At 42.3% G+C, this 22,115-nt stretch overlaps 3 protein-coding genes across 3 annotated transcripts in view; all 3 read right to left on the bottom strand.

Moving 5' to 3' along the window:
* LOC111862588 (adult-specific cuticular protein ACP-20-like) overlaps positions 1 to 6,910 on the bottom strand; it is a 23,987-nt gene extending 17,077 nt beyond the window's left edge. Inside the window, exons 1-2 of the mRNA XM_023848093.2 lie at positions 6,844 to 6,910; positions 1,372 to 1,483 (exon numbers count right to left, since the gene is read on the bottom strand). Coding sequence (XP_023703861.1) covers positions 1,372 to 1,483; positions 6,844 to 6,872 — 141 coding nt within the window. The 5' untranslated portion in view covers positions 6,873 to 6,910. The remainder of the gene's footprint in view (positions 1 to 1,371; positions 1,484 to 6,843) is intronic.
* A 2,305-nt stretch (positions 6,911 to 9,215) lies between these two features.
* LOC111862579 (cuticle protein 18.6-like) lies at positions 9,216 to 13,679 on the bottom strand. The gene is made up of 3 exons (XM_023848084.1): positions 13,665 to 13,679; positions 11,066 to 11,245; positions 9,216 to 9,449 (listed from the first exon to the last, which is right to left on the bottom strand). Exons 1-3 carry the CDS (start codon positions 13,677 to 13,679, stop codon positions 9,216 to 9,218), a joined length of 429 nt encoding a protein of 142 aa, XP_023703852.1.
* A 5,361-nt stretch (positions 13,680 to 19,040) lies between these two features.
* LOC111862590 (glycine-rich cell wall structural protein 1.0-like) lies at positions 19,041 to 21,462 on the bottom strand. The gene is made up of 3 exons (XM_023848095.2): positions 21,300 to 21,462; positions 20,514 to 20,750; positions 19,041 to 19,582 (listed from the first exon to the last, which is right to left on the bottom strand). The coding sequence occupies exons 1-3, from the start codon at positions 21,312 to 21,314 to the stop codon at positions 19,262 to 19,264; spliced, it is 573 nt and encodes a 190-aa protein (XP_023703863.1). The 5' UTR covers positions 21,315 to 21,462; the 3' UTR covers positions 19,041 to 19,261.
* Positions 21,463 to 22,115: the final 653 nt, after the last annotated feature.

Below are 22,115 nucleotides of genomic sequence, written 5' to 3'. Positions count from 1 at the left end.
CAAGTTCAGCTGACTGAATGTGGCAATCACACAGCTCTGTTTATATATGCTGCCCCGTTTTGTGAGAGGTACACGAAACGCCATCTGCACACCTCAAGAGTTTCGGTTTCGATGTCACTTTTAGACGTTTCCGTCTTTCGTTTCTTATGGCTCATTTTCTTGGAAATCCTAGCTCAGAGTCACTGACAGTGAACTGAACTTGGACACAGACGCAGGGCCTAGAGAGCGTACTGAGTGATGCTGACAGCACCTGCCCACGCTGGTTTCTTGCGGAGGCGATACGTTCCTCCGAAACGTCGGTTAATACAATATATACACGGCGCCACATCCCAGAAGACGACTTTCTTTATGTTAGATTAAGTACTTAAAGTAGTAAATACAAACCACTCCGTCCAATGTGACATATAAGTTTTTACTACGTTAAAACTTATCTCCCTTACATGTTTCGGTCCTTACGGGCCATCTTCAGAGGGAACATCATTACAAACTGGACACTACCATCACAATAGGTGTTTTGATTTAAAATACATACACTTATATCCTATAATGCACAGTACGCATAAAGTCGAACGTTTCACAATCACAGCAGCTTCCTGGTGTTGTAAAGTTTTTAAAAGTTTCTAGTTGTTATTTAAGTTGCATATAGTGCAGTCTGCCAGGGAGACTGCAGATGCGTTGATTAAGCAACCACGGACCATCGACGAGNTTCTTGCGGAGGCGATACGTTCCTCCGAAACGTCGGTTAATACAATATATACACGGCGCCACATCCCAGAAGACGACTTTCTTTATGTTAGATTAAGTAGATTAAGTGTTATGAATAGCTGCATTGACTATATTTACAGGTCTTAATTATTTGCAAAATTATATTGTAAAACTGTTTTCTTAACTTACGCATGGCCTTATGACTACATTTATTTAGCACCAAAATTAAATTAATTTAAAGTAAAAATTCTATACTTCAAGTGTACGTATATATGCATGTTGTATGGTTAGGCTTGTCAGCATTGGTGGTTATTTGAGCCTATATTCCCTTTTAAAGCAGACAGACGTCTGTGTACATCACGGCAATGTTCGTCCTTAAGGTGCATATAGAGCAGTCTGCCAGGGAGACTGCAAATGCGTTGATTAAACAACCACGGACAATCGACGAAGGATAGCGTTCTAATTTTGTAGCAAAATATTTGCCCTGTTACGAAATGTTACACAGGGCAGGCTTTTATAAGCCCGACAATGAATCTTCGGATTCCATTAAAAAAATACGCGTAATTTTGTGACCAGCTGAAGGACTATTAGCCCCACGAAGAAGACTGTAGTACATGCACTTCGTAGTTGGGTAATTACATGATGTATGCTGAATTTAACACATACGTATATGTAGACCTGCACTGATTTGCGACTTCCGAAACTGGTTTTCTCCCTGGTCCTTATGATTGCTGGACATGATTTCTTCTCAAGGAAGTGACTCTGCTGTCGTGCATGCCTGCGACCAATTTCACTTAATGAAATACTGTTTTAAAATTTTGCCTTCTTTCGGCATAAAAGATCACTAAATAATATCTTAAAAATACACACTTCATCAGAAAAAAGAAGATCTCTCTCCTTACGAAGTCTTTTTATTTGAGGGTCATTATTTCGGAAACAAATTTATGAATGGACACTCAACGGACTATAGGCCTTACATACAAGAAGAAAGAATTCCTGGTAAGTTTAAGTTTTTAATTCAATGTTTATTTAAATGCGTATGAAATAAACTTTCGTCCAAACAACTTGCTAAATGCAACTGAAAGGAAGAGATAAATTTTGGGATAGAATGAGGGAAAACAGTAAAAGAGGCGAAATGAATGAGGTCCGTGTACCTTCCATAGACTCTACAGTAAAATTGACTGAGGAAATGGAAGCAGATAGGTGCCATGAATGGCTGTGGCTTCGTCAGGTGCGTACCGGTACGTGAAAGTTGTCGGGGCACGAGATCTCCGCCTGGTTCCTCACGCTGACAATGTGTGCAACTCCGGCTCCGTTTTGCTGCTTCACGCTCTGTGATCTGCAAGGTTCCAGCATGATTAGCGGCTAATACACGGCGAATTAGGGAGAACCGAGTAGGACATGATGCTGGCCTATTTCAAGAATCTGTACCGGGGTTCATTTTAAAGGACTTATGACAACCACGGTGTTTTAATTCTGTATTCGTACTGGATACCGACCGGACACAACTGGATTTACATTGACTTTCAGTGCTAGACGACCGTCTCTGTGGTCTAGTGGTCAGCGTTCGATTCCTGGCGCCACCAGATTTTTTCGGAGAAGTAGTGGGTCTGGAACGGGGTCCATTCAGCCTCGTGATTATAATTGAGGAGCTATTTCAAGGAAATAACGGCTCCGGTCTAGAAAACCGAAATTAACGGCCGTGGGAATTCGTTGCGCTGACCACGCGATACCCACTATCCGCAAAAGTTGGCACTAAACTTCGCCGACAAGCGGCGGTCGCTCGGTCGGTATAGTTCGCTTGCGGACTAAAATCACGGAGTATGTTTTTCAGTGCTATACATGACACATCAGTTAAAACATCTTGTCGTATTTTGTACATATAATTCTTATAATACCACCAACACAGTGCTTTATACCTACCCACTACCAGTTTCGACCCTGTTTCTGGGTCATCTTCATCTTGTCAAGAAGGACTCAGTTCCATCCAATTAATTAGTTAACCAGTACAAGATGAGCTGGGATAGCTCTGTCGGTATAGCGACATATTATGGGATGAACGGCCGGGATTCGATTCCTGGCAGGGGAAAGAAATCATTCTATTTTACTCGGTGTCCATATTGGATCTGGGGGTCCACCCAGCCTCCTATCCAATGGGTACCGGGGGGGGGCTCTTTCTCAGGTGTTAAAGCGGCTGGGGCGTGGAGCTTACCACTCACCTTCATCTAGTGCCGAGGTCAAACATGGTGGAGTTGCAATTCTACTTCCCCATACGCCTTCATGGCGTGGTGCTCAATTAATTAAGAACAGGGAGAAATTTTCTCTTTACCAGTACAAGCTGTCATACCTCAGGAGGTTAGTCGCTGACTTCTTAGCTCGGAGGCCCGGGTTCTATTCCATGTGGGATTTATGGTGCACAACGCAGCATTGGGGCATGTTCTTTTGCGGGTACGTGGGTTTTCCCATTACAGTTAACATTCCATGAGTGCTCCATAAAAATATATCGATCTTTCAATGGCTCTACAGCCCTTTGGATCTTGGCCGCTAGTTCAGTTTCTTAAACCTATACAGTCGGTAGAACTCCTTGGACGGGGGATCAGTCCGTCACAAGACCGCTACCTTCACACACAGGATACCACAAACAGAATAAACGCAAACTGACATCCATGCCTCGAATAGGATTCGAACCCACGATCCCGGTGTTCGAACAGGCGAAGACGGTTCATGCTTTAGACCGCGCGCCCACTGTGATCGGCTAGAAATCTGTCATTATGACTTGAAAAGTGGCACGACATTTCGTCATTCTCTCGAATTATGTACCCCGTTGTGGTCTAGTTGTCAACGTTCTTGCCTACATATCCAGAGGTTCCGGGTTCGATTCCCGGCTCTACCAGATTTTCTGAGAAGTAGTGGGTCTGGGATGGGGTCCACTCAGCCTCGTGAGGATAATTAAGGAGCTGTTTCAAGGAAATAGCGGCCCCGGTCTAGAAAACCGAGATAAACGGCCGTGGGGATCTGTTGCCCTGACCACGCGACATCCTTTATCCGCAAAAGTTGGCACTAACTTCGCCAAGCGGCTGTCGCTCGGTCGATATAGTTCGCTTGCGGACTACTGACTACGTTACCCCAGATGAAGATACGACCTGTACACGTAGAACAGGATGTTCTGTGGGCCCCAGAGCCGCTTGACGCTACGGCGATGAGAAATCCATACCCACGTGTGTCTAGTCCGTAGAGATACACCTACACTGGCGAGTTAATTTGAACCACTAGATTTTGGATGGATGTTAATTCTGATAGCATGAGATGTGGCAGTCACTTTTGCACGTGCAATTTTTTTTAGAATTTCCAAGAAATTAAAATAATACGCATATAAACATCGTCATGTCTGTCCGTACGCTTGTAATAATATGAGAACCACTGAACGGAATGCCATGAAATATTAATGGCAAAGTTTTGAGAGTGACAGTTTATGACAACCTTATCGCAAACAAAATGGCTTGACACGGGGATACTGGGGTACTGTGGGGTCAGCAGAGGTTGTTAAATTCTCGCGTTTAATATGGATAACTCTGGAGAGACCTTAACATGTATTTTTAAATCGTAAGCATTTTTTTTTTTGATAACCACAACTTTCCCTAATAATTTGATGTGAGAGTAAGTTTCAAATCTTTCCAGTAGATGGTACCCATGTTTCATTGATGTATCGTGCCATCTGTACAGGCGTAATAGAATTACTCTGTGAATGTTATGCATGGAAATACGAGTGTATGGTTCACTTTCGTAAGTGAGGCTTACGGTTTCGTGCCAATATGTCTGCACGTGCCCCTTTAAATAATTTTTAATCGAGTAGTTCATTTCACGTAATTTGCATGATTCCCAGCGAGGGCTACTCTTTTTAATAAACCACTCTCAACGATGCCTGCATGTCGATTGTACGAACCTCTGAGGTGGGAACTAGACAACAACCATTCAATATAGGATCCAGAAATGTCACGCGCTCATGAGTATTGTTAGGGGGAGGTAAGCCAAGCGCGTACCTCCCCGCAGGATTCTTTGTAAAAAATCAAATTGATGAAAAGAGGAAAATTACCGGTACCACACGTTAATAAAGGGGCACGCGGTGGCGTAGTTGGTTGAAGCACTATACTATAAGTCGGAAGGTCGCGGGTTCGAGTCCCGATGAGGTGGAGCTTTTCAATTGACCTAATCCTTCTAGCAGAACTATGACCCTGGGGTCGACTCAGCCTCTAACAGAAATGAGTACAAGGAATCTTCCTGGGGGGTAAAAGGCGGCCGGCGCGTAAGGCTGACAACCTTACGTCCATCTGTGAGCCGAATGTCTTAGAAGATGTGGGAGCCTCAACCTCTAACTACCCTAAGGGCCTTCACTGCCTGTTACAGGGATATCTTTACCTTTACTTTTACACGTTAATAAAAATAAAACATTTGAAATTAATGTTCTCCTGTCCTCCTCCAGGGCGACCAGTGAAATTAGTCTGAAATGACTTCAACGTAAGTTTATATGCACATTTTCTATCTGCCTCCCCGCGCCTTGATAAGCAGGCAAACAACTTCGGGAAATTAATGAAATTAAAGGTAATGATAAATTTCAAACGTAGTTACAAACTGTGTATCAAATCTTTGGGAAACTCTGATATTTTTATACTAACGGGACTTTTTCATATAAATTAGCAAAGGGCCCATTCTTCACCCTAGTTTTTTTAATACAATATACCAGAATAGCTTAATTGTTATGACAGCGTTATTAATTTGCTATAACCGTTGACCAGTATTCTTCTGTTTGCCGCCTTCACGTCACACCAAACCGTTGACAAGAGCTAAAATAAAGGGGACATAGATCATACAGATGGAAACATCTAAAGCAATGTGCTGTACTTACATGCTACTCGTCGGAGCAGTCGTTACAGTGAAGCCACGGCCGACGAATAAGGGTTCATTTCCCGGCAGAGGCAAAATATTCCTTTCTCCTACACAACGTCCAGATCGGTTCTGCTTCCCAGTCTAGTCGTGTGGGTCTTCCCACCGCAGCGGTCCGGATTCGATACCAGGCCAGATCGTATGAGATATGTTGTGGACAGAGAGGCATTTGAGTGGGTTTTCTCGGAGTACTTCGGTAACCCGTGCCTGTTCTCATTCCATCAACTGCGCTACACAAATTAACATGTGTTATCGCTGCCGTATTCCCTCGATACTGGTAGTGTTACTAAATGGTGAACCCAGGGAGAAGGGATGGGTACAAGGGCTCTTTCTACGAGGGTGAGGCGTCCGCCTAGCGCCGAGGTTAAGAGTACGTGGATCAATGTCTCCACTCCCGTACACTTAGTAAATTGGGCACAGGGACAGTTTTACTTTACTGTATAGATCACTGTAGGTCGCGGTGCAAGGGCCGAGAAGGCCCACCCCTTATACATTCATTACTGTATAGTGCTTACAGCTGGACGACAGAGGGGTCGGAGTTCTAGTCCCGATGGGGGCAATAATTTTCACTTCTCCATGTCATTCAGACCGGCTCTGGTGCCCACCCAGCCTCATATCCAAGTGCGTGCCAGTGGTTCTTTCCTTAGGGGTAAGGCGGCCGGGGCGTGAAGCTGACCACTCACCTCCAACTAGCTCCGAGGTCAAGAAACTTGGATCTATACATCCACTCCCCCATACGTCTTTATGGCGCAGTGCTTAATTAGTCAAGTACTTCGCGCTATAGGCAATGCACCGCGGTACGTCCCAGAGAGATTGCTACGTGCCGATCTAGGCATATCCACAGTACGGGAAGAAACCACAAACATCAGCCGTAAATACAAACACAAGATAATGGCACATCCAAATGAACTGGCAACCACACTACTAAACGATGCAGACGAGCCCAGAAGACTGAAAAGGCATAAACCAAACGACCTAACGACGCGCTTCATATAAATGCAATACACAAAATAACAAAGTCACACCCGAAATAGATCCGTAGAGAATGCTCACTGGAGCATTACTCTCCCCGACATGTTCTCACTTAGTATTTAAGATTCAGATTAAGTCTCACACAAGATGTACTTATGGACTGATTGTACAAATATTTGGAGATACAAAAAAAAATTAGTCAAGCACAGGGACAACTTTACTTACGTGCTCCTCTTGACGGGAACAGCAAGCATGTCGAGCAGTGAAGCAGCCTGTAAGGCGGTAAAGTGCAGACGACCGGACCAGGAGACTGTCCTCAAACAGAGGCGTGGTTTGCAGACGACCATCCTTACGTCATTTCCTGTCTCTTCGCTGCTTTTTTTTTTTTACCGCGAACTTTACCATGACCGTTTCCTGGCATAGCGGAAAAGGCAAATAAAGTCATTCTATATTTCAGCATCCTGGTGCACATCTTTAATTAAACGTGTTGGTGTGAATAGTGAATATTTTAATGATTGATGCATTATTGACGGACTAAATACATAGACGTTTAAATAAAGTCATGTCTGTGCTTAATTAAGCTTCACGCCATGAAGACGTATGGGGAATGGAGGCATAGCGCCACTTATTCTTGACTTCGGCACTGTGCAGTGGTGACTGGTAGCTTAATGCTTCAGCCGTTTTACCGTCGAAGATGGAACCCTTAGGACCCTTTCGAACCCAGAGCCGGTCTGCACGCATGGGATAGGGAAGACATTGCTACCCCTCTAGAGAATCGAACTGCAGTAGCCCTGAGCGTACAGTAGCCACCGTGTTATGACTGAGCTATTGTGGCTTCTCCTTTGTTGCGGCCACATTTATTACGGTTTGTGGCCTCAGTTTTTCAGGATCGATTCCTTTGCTATGGATGTTAGGGCTGCGGTTGAGCCACTGTGGTTTGGCATTCACTCATGCGGGACGGAAGAAGAAAACAGAAAGTTGCTAATCGAGATGTTAGCGGTGAGAACGTTACCCTTGAAAGTGCAAGGTCAACATAAGAACGATGGACATGGACAAATTTGAGATATTAATAAATTTCTCTCCTAGTTTACGATGCGAGTTCCAGTTTGTTCACAGGCTCTCTGTATCTTCGTCCTTTGGTTCATCCAGCTGGTGTTTTGTGTCTGCCATTTCGAAATAAATATTTTTCAACAATAATTCTTATGGCACAACAATTAGAAACAAATTGAAGAATTGTAACAAAATGGGGTTTCCTGATTATAAAGACATTAACTTAATTTTGCGTTTTGTTTGTGCAATTGTATTAATATGTCCCTTATATATGTCTTTGTGTAAGAAATCGAATTTAGATATCAACGTTAAAAAAACTCGGTGGCTTTAGTCCGCAAGCGAACTATACCGACCGAGCGACCGCCGATTGTCGGCTAAGTTAGTGTCAACTTTAGCGGATAGAGGGTGTCACATGGTTAACGCAACGAATACCCACGGCCGATTATCTCGACTTTCTAGACCGGAGCTTCTATTTCCTTGAAATATCTCCTCAAATATCCTCACGAGGCTGAGACCCACTACTTCTCAGAAGATCTGGTACCGTCGGGAATTGAACCCGGACCTCTTGGTCTGTAGTCAGGAACTCTGACCATTAAACCACAGAGGCGGTCTTCAAAGTACACGCTCATGTCTCGTAAAAATTAGGCGGAAGTTGAATGCGTATTACAGTAGCAACTAAAGTACAAAAATAGTGGGTTACGGAAGAAAAGAAGTTAATTATGTACAAGAGTTAAAACAGTGAGATGCGCAATTTGTGATGTGAAGACGAAATAAACGCCATCTCGGCATAAGATCTGTATCGGCAATGAATGAACATGAAATCCAGCGAGGTGTGTGCAATTCCGCTTGTGTTTTGTTTAACAACACTGTTAGAATCTCAGGATATATAGTATCGATTGATAGGATGATTTCATGAATAATGAAATGAGGACATGGAAGGAAACGTTCGTAACCTAATTTGAAGTAATATCCTGGCATAAGCCTGGAGGGACTGAGAAAAACCTCTGAAGTCTCAGCCAGAACATTCCTTTTTCCCCACCGATATTGGAACCAGACACCTTCCGAACATAAGTCAGTAGATTTACCACTTGTGCCAAAAGGCTGGATTGTACGGTATGGAAAAATATGTTTTTAATTGGAGTGTGCTCTCAGGTTTTAACTCTTGTTTAGGAAACGTAAAGATAGCATAACGGAGGAAAGAAAGTGACACGCTGTGAATAGTTACTGTAACAGGTAAAACTTTATTTACATTCGAAACACTGACGTATAAAAACATAAGAAAATTGGAATAAATACGTTCAAGCATTTGCAGAAACAGTCAACATGTGCGTAAATGCTATGTACAACAACAGCAACTAAAAAATGTTCGTTTACACAATACAGTCATATAGTTCGAGTGTTAATAACAATTACAGCATAGTTCTAGAAGTGAAAGAAGTACTGTCATAAAACGACAATCAAAAGAACAGAAATGTGACGGCATTTGTATGAAGTCCGAGCACTGGTGGATAAAAAGGATTTCGGGCGAACAGCTGACGTTGCGTGACTTAGTAGCCTTGTCCGTGATGAGCTCCGGAGTGGTCATTGCCATTGCTGTTGATGACGTGGGCGTGGAAGCCGTCCTTATCGGCAAAATACTTGACGGTCCTGATGTTACCGCCGGGCTCCTTCAGGGAGTACTCACCCACAACCTTGTGACCATCACGGGATTCCTTTTGTCCGTGTGAGTCTCCAGTCTTGTGGTCGGTGACGCCGTACGCATAATCGTACTTAGGGTGGGCCTAATGATGAAGACATTCTATATGTAGCAGTTGATTTGAGGGACCATAATACACGACTTTGACCTGAGTTCAGTGTTTCTAATTACTTCTCAAATTTATTTTGATTCCTTAGTTTTCGCCTCGGTCTCACAAATTGCTCATTTCCACTTAATATTTAAACTAAAAATTTTCATTTATTTCTGGTTTTACCTCATGTTACTTGTTTGGCCGTTTTGTATGAAAGTGAAACTTACTTGAAAGCAGAGTTCTGAGGGAAATATTTGAAACTAAGAGTAGGAGGCAAAAGGAGCTTCGTATTATTCACTAATCGTTTCTAAATGTACTGGAGTAAACTACGAAAAATTCTCATGATGTCCAACCGTCTGGCTGAAAGCATGCCGAGTTATAGTTCCCCGAGGAAATCCTTCAGTGTCCCCTGCCCCATTTTCTCGGTTCTTTTTGGCTGTCATAGCTTTATCTCCTTCCCCATTCTCCCATATTCAGTTCCCATTTCCTTTATTTGTTCAGCTTGCCTTCATCTCTGTCCTTCATCTTTCTCCTTGACAATTCAGCTCAATTTCGCTCAAAACATGCCATTAGAGGGGATCAGCAGTGAAAGGTAGCAGCCATACTAAGCATTACGTCCCTTGTGAACTCAAACAAATGTATACATACGAACTAAGTAACTCTCATGGAGCTGAGCCCTTCTTGAGAAGCAGCCAGTTGCGCAGCCACTCAAAAAATTTCCGACATTTTATGGAATCCCGAAATTTATTACCGTATCACAAGAGACCTCCACTGGTCCCTATCCTGTGCCAGATCAGTCCAGTTCATACCACCTCAGCCTATTTTTCTAAGATCCATTTTAACATTATCCACCCTACGTCTAGGTCTTCCTAGTGTTCTCTCCTATTCGTGCTACATGCCCTGCTCATCTCGTCCTTCTTGAATTTGTCATTTTAGTTATACTTGGCGAAGAGTACAAGTTAGGAAACTCCTCATTATGCAGTTTTCTCCAGTCTCCTGTTACTTTATTTTTCTTCGGTCCAAATATTCTCCTCAGCATACTCAGTCTGTTTCTCCCTTAATGTCACAGACCAATTTTCACACCCATACGTAACCAGAGGTAAAATTATATATTTTTTTAACTTTACGTTTTTAGACAGCAGACGAGTAGACAAAAGGTTCTGGACCGAATGGTACCAAGCATTACCCGAATTCAGTCTCCTCTTAAATTATTCCTGAATCAAATTTTGATTTGTTACTGTCATTCCTAAATATTTGAACTGTGCCATATTTTCAAAGGATCTATTACCTGTCTTTATGTTATGATTTTACCTTACATTCTGGTGACGAAGCACCAACATGTACTTGGTTTTCTCTGTGTTTACTTATAGACAAACCATCTTGCTAGCGCCAATTATAGTTCTGTTTTTTTAACATACACAGAAATGCTTATATAATATTCGAGACTTTATTTACTAAGAATATTTGTATAAAAGACGCAAGATAAAATCTTTGGAGCTTTGACAAACGGTTCTAGAGTGTTACTATAGGTTCTAGAGTGTGTCTTCTTGTATGTGTGACCAAGGTGATTTACATATGAATAATAAGTAAGGTAGCGCAGTTGTACTTACAACATAGTCGATGGCGTGTCCATGGCCGTGACCATGGCCAACATGGACTGGCTCTCCTGGTCCCACAACTGGGCCATGGAAGTGGGCAAACGAATGGGCATGGCCATGTCCACCTCCATGATGTCCTCCAGCGCTAGCGTATTGCCATACAGCGGCTACTAAAGCAACGACTACTATCATCTGTAACAATTCATGGTGGAATAGTATACAGTGTCCTCATACTCATATTTTGGTCGTTATGGCAACTGGGGTACGGAGCGAACGACCGAAGAATCAGGTGCTCTGTTCCCGTTAGGGAAAATTAAAGTTTCTGTTCTTCGCAGTATACAAAACCTCTCTGGAGCCCTCCCTGACTCTTATCCATTGCGAGTCTGGGATGCAGTATCAGACTTAAGAAACTGACCACTCTCCTCAGTCAAGTAAGGAGATAGCTCTCTGCCCCATATATCTTCGCATCGTGATAATCACAGTGACCACTTTATTTTTCGGAAGGGCGTGAAGAGAATAATATTCGGACCCGTGAGATAATAACAGAAGGATGGACAAAATTGCATTATGAGAAAGGTCATTACGCTTATAGTGTCCACAGAATGTTGTTAAGGCGATCAGATCAAATAGATTGAGGTGGGCAGAGTGTATGGCTATTGTGGGAGAAATGAGAAGTTCATACAAAATGTAGAGGGAAGTGTAGTTGTGCCGCAGTAGATTTGTGTTCAGGCCTCGGCCGAATTTCCGACTATCCTCAGCTAAAGCTATCCCTGTAAGAGTCCGTGAAGGCCGATAATGCTGTGAGACGTCGAGGCTCCCACATTTTCTAGACAATCGGCTCACAGGTGACGGTGAGGTTGTCAGCCCTACAAGCCGGCCGCCCTTTACACCCAGGAAGATTTCTGGTACTCATTGCTCTTAGAGGCTGAGTCGGCTCCAGGGCTATATTGCGGCTGGAAGGATTAGGTCAACTGCAAAATCCAACTGCCTAATTGAGAATCGAACCCACGACCTTCCGGCTTGTAGCATAATGCCTCAATCAACTACGCTACCGCGTGCCCCAACTATCCGCAGAGGATTTTGTGAATTAACTGAAGACCACGTCCTGCCAAATTGTTTTCAGTTTACCATTCATAACCATCTTTTTGTCTCAATGTGTGCTGTATAAATTGTATATTTGTTAACGTCGTTGTGAAATATCAGTCGGCAATAAATATACAGTACGCTGAACTGCAAACAGAGGCAAGTAATGCTCTTATTTTGTTTATGGAATGCCCCATATTAAGAGGTAGGAACTGAAATTTATATATTATTTATTGAATGAATACCCGATTAAAATAGGCTGTGAAAACGGGCGGTCTAGAAACATTTCGTAGACTCCGAATTACTGTAAATTCGCCCGATGTGAATTAATGAATGGTACGAGGTATCCGTCACAAAATGCGATTAAATGAACTCAACGTAATTAACACCACGACCCAAACTTCTCCTTGAAAATCTAATGCTATATTGAATATCTGTTATTTGTGAAATAACGCTGTGAGGCTAAAAGATACTTCGCCACTTTTCGGAGAAACGTGCAGCCTCTCTCTTCAGGGTAAAATAAGCTTCTACTCCGAATCATCGATAAATATCTACCAGACTATACGGTGTCGCAACCCAGAAGACAGTAACCTTCATAGTCACCCCCGTGTGAACTCGGGTCTGATAAAACACTGCAGTCCTTCAGCTAGCTGAGAAAATTTGTGCCTTTTGTTAGAACCCGAAGGTTCATTACCGTGCTCACAAAAGTCCGCCGTCTGAGTCAGTTGAATTCAGTTTGCATTTTGCCGTCCTGTTTCTTAAGATCCATTTTAATATGACTATCTCATCTGGGCCAGGACCCGGGATAGCGTAGTCGGTATAGCGACTGGCTACGGGCTGGATAACCCAGGGATCGCATTTCGAGTCCCGGTAGCGTCAATAATTTTCTCTTCTCCACGTCGTCTAGGCCGGCTCTGGGTCCACCCAACCTCCTATCCAATGGGTACGGGTGCTCTTTTCCTGGAGATAAATCGGCCGGGGCGTGAAGCTGACCACTCTCATCCAGCTAGTGCCGAGGTCAAGAAAATGTGCATCTATATATCCTCTCTTCCATACGTCTTCATGGCATAGTGTTTAACTAGTTAAGCGCAGGGACAGCTTTACCTTTTTTACTTTTTGTCCCATCTAGGCCATGGTATTCCAAATTTTCGATTCTATTCAAATCTTCAGATCAAAATTTGTATGCATTTCTCAACGCTTCCATTCATTCTACACGTCCACTTATTCCATATTCTTTGATTTGAGCAGCCTGATATTATTCGATATACAATAAAATTTATGAAGCTCTGCATCATAGAAGTTTTCTATCGAACTGATACGTCCTATCTTTAACCAAATATTCTTCTCAGAATTTTATGTTCTTTCTTAAATATTATAGACTTATATTAATTAATAGGGCTTTATCATACTATAATTACTAATCAATTTAAAGCCACTTTAATATAATATAAGGAGAAAATATAGTTATTCAATTTTATATGCTCTCTGCTATGCAGCATCAATTTATTACTTGTATTAATAACTTTACCTTGAAATATGCCATGTTGAATCAGATAAGCTGTTAGTGGTGGCTACTTGATCACTAAGTGATATCCAATGGAGAACTGTTGATCTCTCACACCTTATGAGTTCCTTTTATACTAAAATTATTTAACAGTATTGGCTAATTTGCTGCATTGCATATTCTGTTTTAGAAACTGATTGCCTATATTCATGACGTCATGAGAGGGAAAATAATCCAGGACCTCGTGGTACAAATGATGCAGAACCTAATAAAAGAATTTCTCCCTTACTACTTATACATTACAGCAGCAATTTGCATAGTCATAGGCAGTAGAATTTCCGCAATAGGCATATTTTTACTCATATATCGTCACAGCTGCTTTACAGGAATGCGAGACACGAAACTATGTCGCAGTTTTTTACCACGGGTACAACTACATGCTCTATCCACTGTCGAATTCACTGGGACACAAGCATGCCAACTGTTCCGTGAAAAATGCAATTAGGCTACACCCTGCAAGCGCTACACTTCCACACTAACATACTGGCCGTTGCACTGAGTTTGGTCTCTTTGTCTCCCTACCCAGTCCAATCAAGCCAACGAAAAATAACAGAAAGCGCATTACAGACCGTTTAAGCTTTCTACTGTACAAATTAAAAATAATTTGGTGACTGGATGCTTTAATAAGCGCATAGTAAATAACACATGAATCAATTTCGTGGCCGGTACCAAGTTCTGTATAGGCTTGAGAAGCTAAACTATTATTTCCGGGAAACACAATCCATAGCAACGTTTTCCAAAAACGAGATGTGCCTTGCCCGATTTTCAGGCAAGAAACTGCGGTTGGTTTGGATCGTGACCTTGGAGTGAGTTTTGACCGTTTCGGAGGAACATGCTGCCTCCATTCTCAAAGTAATAGTTTTTCTAGTATGTCACCGAACGAGTTAACTGAAGTAATTCTGACATATTCAAGAAATTTCTCGTTCGAAACTCGACTATCGAGACTAAGGTTCTTTCCTCAGTCCCTCCAGTAAAATTCTGGGATAGTATCTTGAGTTAAAACACGACTGAATCTTTCTGAATTATTTCCAATTAAATATTCACTCTCATTCAATCATTAGACTATATATATTCTGAATTACTGATGGAATAGTTAAATAAGCCTCAAATAAGAATTCACTACTGTACATACCGGACTACACGGTATCATCCCAGATAACTGCATCCAAAATTTCATCCCGTGTGAAGACCTAAAATTTCACAAGACTTTCCATTGTGCGTATGTTATCAACATTGAAGACGATGTGTCAGGTAAACACGTCACACAGCTTTAGCGATGAAGACGATTCGGTTGATGAATATGCAGGAATAGGGAAGCTTCTGGCATTGCCTGGAGTTATTTTCTTGGGCGGAGGAGCACGAGCTCAAACGGAAGAATGGGAAGCTTCTCCCGTCAACTATGGTTTCGTAGCTGCCTATAAAATGCATTGTGCTATCCTAGCATTCGCCTGGATCGACTGATATAACACCACAATAAGGATAACAGGTGGTTCACACGAGATTCGAACCGGTTATCGTCTGATTACAAGTCTAAAGCATCACTGCCACCATCGATTAGCTCGAAATAAAATGAAATTCTTTGTCGAAAAATGTTTCTGTATTTGCAACTCATTGTTTATATTTGTTGGTAATTATAACGTTATTATGACTTCGTCTTAATTATAATATATTATCCATTATAGTTTTTGCATAACTAGACGGCAGGGGTTTGATTCCCAGTTCGGTCAATAAAATTCTTTCTTCAAAACCACGCGCGTCATTATTCATGGACCACTGGAGCTGTTTCTGTTGGAATAAAGAGGGCCAGATTCTGAAAGCCGTCAGCCAAGTCCATCTGTCTCCGAGACAAAAAATATTTTGAGCTTAACCTCCAGGTTCCTTATAACCCTTCAGCACTGGGAGATATTTCAGTGTAAATTCTGGAAATGCTCCACACCATTCACTGCAGAAACTTTTGTCCGTTCACCCAGTTCATGCACGTACTAACTAATCTAATCTAACTCCGTGATTTTAGGCCGCGCCATAGCTCAAACGATTAGTCGCTGGCTTCCCACCGCGGCGGCCCGGGTTCGATCCCGGGTCTGGTCAAGTGGGATTTGTGGTGGACAAAGTGGCTCTGGGGCAGGTTTTCTCCGAGTACTTCGGTTTCCCCTGCCAATCTTCATTCCACCAATTGCTCCACAATCACCCTCACATCATCTGGGGCTGGTACAATAGGCCAGAAGTGGCCGCAGTACAAGGGACTTAGTACCACCCCACTAGCGATAAAAAAAAACCTCCGTGATTTCAGTCCGCAAGCGAACCATACCGACCGAGGAACCACCGCTTGTTGGCGAAGTTTAGTGCCAACTTTTGCGGATAGAGGGTGTCGCGTGGTTAGCGCAACAAATCCCCACGGCCGTTAATCTCGGTTTTCTAGACCGGAGCCGTTATTTCCTCTGAATAGCTTCTCAATTATCATCACGAGGCTGAGTCTACCCCGTTACAGACCCACTACTTCTCCGAAAAATATCTTGTAGTGCTGGGAATCGAACCCGGACCTCTGGATCTGTAGCCAGGAACGCTGACCACTAGACTACAGAGGCAGTCTCATGCAGGTACTTCCCTGCCTAATTTCTTACTTATAATTACTAAGAAACATGCTTAACATATTTTGACGTAACGCCTCACAGCTAGAATAAGGGAACCAGGGAAACGGCCATTGCTAGGTAGCGACTCCGTAAGTACGCTACAATAAAAGAACAGTCAATAAGCAACGTACGCAGGCAACAGTGTAGGAACTGTTGGATGTGGTATTTTCTATGCGATCCGCGACGAAGCTACGTAAAGTCAGTCTGGTGCGGAAGTTGAATTCCCGCGTGGAGGCGGGGTTGAATACTTCCACCATAGCCCTGCGAGTCTTAGGAGGCTACGAAAATGGAATTCTCTAATCTGAGACAGTAAAATATGGTGACGAGTCCCACGGGACTCAGGCCCAAGAATGACTGCGTTGGCGAGAGCCAGAAGCAATTATAAACGACAGACCCGTCCTCTCATCAGAGAGAACGTTCCACATCAACAAACCCGCAACTGTCTGACGTAATATTAATCTGGTCGTAAGCCCGAGATGGATGCTTTGTTCCAAGACAGACTGGCCGACTGACCGTCGGTCGTAGACTCAGACTTAGGCAGTTGGAAGCCAGTCGAAAATATGACAACTGAAGTTTGAGGTTGGCAGCTGGAAGTCAGTACAGCCAGGAAGCGAGCAGCTGAAGGAAGTACTGGCTGAAGCCAGCGGTCAGAGTTTAAGGTTGGCATGAGTTGTTTGCCACCCTGCAAGGCCGTCAGCCTGGAAGCAGAGGAATGTCCACGGTTGAAGCCGCTACCAAGCAACGTGACCGAGAACACTAGTCTGTATGTGATGAGCTGTGAAGTGTAGTCACGAGCTGTAAAACCGTTCAATAAATTCACAAATCCAAAACCCCTCTATGGTCTTTCAAACGCTTAATAATGTGTTTAAATACAGTATTTCTGAGCAGTTAACATGGGGAATTTGTAACACATCGCTCTTTAATAATTGTTTATAACTTTAATATTGCAACATTCATTCAGCTATGTTATCCAAAAGTGCATGTTGAACTTGAAACACCAGATGTCGTGGTAGAAGGGTGACACTCCTGCTTCTTATTCTGCATGACCCGTGTTGAAATCTCGGCTTGGTGACAGACTATGCGGACTGACGATTGCTATGGTCTTCCTCAGTCCTTCCAGGAAAATACCGAGATAATACTTCAAATTGGGACATGATTGCTTGCTTCCACGGCCTTTCCAATTAATTTTCATTCATAAATTTATCATTCGACGCAACGGGCCATATAACTTAATCTCAGAAATTGAAAGCGTCATTACAATAAATAAATAAATTGAACATGGAGTAATAAAAACAAACTCTGTGACTTGAGTCCGCAAGCGAACTATACCGACCGAACGACCGCCGCTTGCCGGCGAAGTTAGTGCCAACTTTAGCAGATAGAGGATGTCCGGTGGTCAGCACAACGAATCCCCACGGCCGTTAATTTCGGTTTTGTAGACCGGAGCCGCTATTTCCTTGAAATAGCTCCTTGGGGGTAAAGGGCGGCCGGCGCGTAAGGCTGACAGCCTTGCCGCCATCTGTTAGCCGATTGTCTAGAAAATGTGGGAACCTCAACATCTCACAACCCTATGGGCCTCCACGGCCTGTTGCAGGGATAGCTTTACTTTACTTTTACATATCAGAGTGTGAAGACGTGCATTGGATTTACCTGTCTCATGATGGAATCTTGGAGAGGGTTTTTATGGAAACGATAATGATTCGTCAGGTTCCATAAAAGACGCAGAATTTTTTGACAAATTGGACCACTGTTAGCTTCTCAGAAAGGAATACGAACAGAGTTAGTTAATAACGTTTCAGACTGTCTACCAGCTCTTCCTCTGGGGGAAGCACGTCTTCCAAAATAGAAAATTATGTCAGAATATACAAAAGCAAACTGTGCAATGCAATCTGCAAATTTCAAGGTCCATGCCAAATGTTCTGTTCAAGCAGTGGACTGTAAGGGCAAATATCCGAGTCAGGTAAAGCTGATCTGCTTAGGAAACCTGTTCCCATAATATTCTTCTTTCCTTTGTGTAGCAGTGAGTGGGCGGCCTATTGCAAAGTCATTCCATCGTAACTTGCTTGATCTACGATGCAAAAGGTCGACTTAAAGTTACAGATGAATAAATTCTTGTTATGCTGGTTTTTATGTTCTTTACCCCGTTCATCTCATATATTCATACAACTATCCCTACTCCATTTCTAAATATTTCCAATTTCCATTCTCTGCGCGGTCACAATGCTACTGCCATAAAAAGTGTGTCATTTTTTTTTTCAAAATCTTTATTATCGTGCTTCACGTTGCGCGGAACTTTGTTGCGCTCTTTTACGTCAGTATCTACAAAATGGATGCCAATAAAACGAAGCTGTTGTTTCATAGAACGATTTTGCTGAAATCGCCTTGCTGATTAATATTTGCAAAAGTTTTTGCCTTTCTGTCCTACGTCACAATTCTCATCCTAATTTGAAGCGAGTTTTTGAAGATATGTGTGAAATACAACGACAATTAAGCGATGCTATACTTTAAAATTTACAATTCGGGCATTTTTTACGCTTTGTAAACGTTTAAAATATAATTTATGAAGTTTAATCAGTTTTTCAGAATCTGATTATGAAGTAATCCTGTGACTCCGCCCCCAAATAAGTACAGTCATACGAATTCATGGATATGCTTATAAAGTGTACATTAAACAAAGTCTTTATTTTTTTTTACAATATCAATATGTCTACAACGTTTATACATCAAGAAGCAACGAACCCTTTTATGCTTTATAACTTGTTAAACAGACATAGTTGCTCGTAAGCGAAATGAGACAGAGTACAAAAGTTAAATGAGTACAGATTTGCGTCATAATTTGTCGTTCTTAATATGGAATATTTTATTAAAAACAATTGAAGCTCCAGTGAATGCCAAAATAAAAGGACACCAGCAAAACACAAAACAGCAGCTTTAATAATCATCTTCATGAAGCTCAGCATAACTGCTAGGGCTACCGTGACCACCCTCATGCCCTCCATGGCCACCGCCACCGCCACCCCCACCTTGTCCTCCGTGGCCGCCTCCAGAATGGTTATTTCCGTTGCTGTTATGCACATCAGCGTGGAAACCATCCTTGTCAGAATAGTATTTGACAGTTCTCATGTTACCCCCAGGTTCCCTGACGGTGTATTCTCCAACCACGTCGTGTCCATCGCGCATTTCCTTCTGCCCGTGAATATCTCCGGTTTTGTGATCCACAACTCCGTACGAAAAGTCATATTTGGGATGTCCCTGAAGAAAAGAGAACATTAACAGTAGAAATAATAATAGTATTAATAATATTCGTATATATATAGAACAACTAATGCTAAAGTTTCTAAAAATAAATTTTTGTTTCTGTAGACTTCTTCAGTGCCAAGAGCATGTCGATTTATCTATAACCGTTATTGGTAAAGATCAGGAAATATGATTTAGACCCTAGCTTATTACTATTCGTTTCGTAATTTATATTTATAATCTGAATCTGTAATTTAAGAAGTATTGACATGCAGAACTACTTATTCACTAAGAGTCCGTACACCTTATATTGTATTTCTAATTGACGCGGACTAACATTCGTACTATATATGTGTCAATGGCTTTATGCAATAAATCGCGTCATTGAATGTTTTTACACTACTTTGATTTGTCATTAGACACTTGCAGTGGAATAATTATTTTTTTCCCTTGGCACTATAACCCCAGTGGGCCTAGGCCTACCTCCATGAACTTCTCCGTTCACTTCGCTTTTTCTTGATCTTACACATTCGGTAGGACTCTTTGGGCGGGTGATCAGCTCGTCGCAAGGCCTCTTGTCGTACACAAACACAGAAAAACCACAGAAACATCCATGCCCTGAGTGGGATTCGAACCCACGATCCCGGTTTCCGAGCGAGCGAAGACAGTGCACGCCTTAGACCGCTCGGCTACCGTGACCGGCGCAGTGGAATATAGTTTGTAGAAAACAAAGTAATATAATTGCTTTAAAATTAAATTTTACGTATGACCTTTAATGCATTGCTACTACTTACGACATGAGAGTGTATTACAAGGTATATACACTTCTCATTCTTGAGACACGTAAGACACTCGCTGTGTTAAGGAGGAGTGGGTTTTCTTGGACCTACTCAACAACATACTAAAGAAATTCAGTTTGTAGGATTAACTATATGAAGTCCAATACCACGTAATCGACGTGGTCACTTCCAGCTACATGTCTACCGCCTCCTTGTCCACCGCTTCCATGTCCTCCCCCTCCGGATTCGCCGCCTCCGTGACCGCCGCTAACCACGATTAGTTTATCAGGTCCAACTACTGGACCCTGGAAATGGGCAAACGAAAGCGCGTGACCACCTCCATGCTGACCTCCCACATTTGCAATCTTCCATCCAACAGCCAGGATTGTTAGTGCTGCAAGAGTCTGGAGTTTTCAAGATGAATAAAAGAGGATGTTGAGTTTGTATAAAAGTGAATATATGTATGGTTATGACAAGTGTCAGACAGATTAAAACAAATGCTCTTTACACTGTGCTGTTTTTCACAGCCGCCCGCCTAATCTCTGGATGACGCAAAGCCCATAAATAATAAATTGTCATATACGTCTAGGTCACTGGTTCCAAAATCTTACGAATCTACTAACCACTGCCCTGAAAACTCAAAATAAAAGAAACTACAACTATAGATCTACTCTTCCTCCCAAGTATGTCTCCTTCACTATTACTTTCCGTTCTTTCAATGGCCTGCGTGACCTTGTTCATGCCCATACAGCCAAATATTTACGTAGCACATCACAAAGGATTGTCCTTCTGTAAGATAAAAGAACTAATTTATACACCCCAGACACATAACTGAAACAGTTAGCAGAAAGTAAACTGAAGAAAATATACAGCACACTCGCTGGACTGGGGAACGTTTGTGCTGACGAGGATTGTATTATAATTAGATTGTAAAGGAGGTTACAAATGTTTACCTGTAATGTAGCCATGATCTAAGACTTGCAATGAGATAACACAGCAGGAGTTGATTCACCAATAAGTGTATTGGAACTGCTGATCTTGTAGAGTTTGTCTCCTTTTATATATATCAAAGTACTTTAATTCAGCTACAGTTAATTCAGCATGATGTTCTCTGTACTCCACACTTTCATTCACATCGCTGACGTAACTGACACAGGACAATTTAATTTGCTGGTACAAAGAGATCACAGCACAACTGTTGCTGATTGTTCTTCATTCTTTTTAGCTGTTACATTCGACACACTCGGTTTGAAAGATGAAGGCTTCGATCGTGATTGCTAATGGTATGTTTAATTGTTTTGTGTTTTTATAATAAATAATTTAAATAAAATACATTATTTGTAACACGAATAATTGTTATTCTGGAAGCAATACTTTCCGTTATGGGCTCATTTCCTTTCAGCTGAAGGTAGAGAACGGTTCGATTACTAGTTCACATCAAGGGCTCCGGTGAGAAACATTCCACATCCATGCTCTTTCGTTATTTTCCTCAGTCGTATCACATGAATACTTTATTACAAGTCACGAAATTGTGCAGGGATATACACTCGTTTATTTGTAAGCCACCGCCAATGAAAAAGTGGTCCATCATGCCTCTCCGGCACTACACAAGGACCACGTGGCATTTGGTAACGAAATAAGAGACTGAGGCACAGAACAGCAGCTACTTCTGGATGACAAGAGGACACTCAAAGAGGCCCTTAAGCAGACCTTGGTGCTGGAAGTCGTAAAGCTAGCAGCAGTGTTCTCCGTCAGGCTCCAGAAAACTA

This window comes from Cryptotermes secundus, unplaced genomic scaffold (assembly GCF_002891405.2).
Source record: "Cryptotermes secundus unplaced genomic scaffold, Csec_1.0 scaffold1768, whole genome shotgun sequence".
In the NCBI taxonomy this organism is placed as follows: Eukaryota; Metazoa; Arthropoda; class Insecta; order Blattodea; family Kalotermitidae; genus Cryptotermes; species Cryptotermes secundus.
Note: the sequence above shows the minus strand (reverse complement) of the source record. Positions and strands in the feature narration are given on the sequence as shown.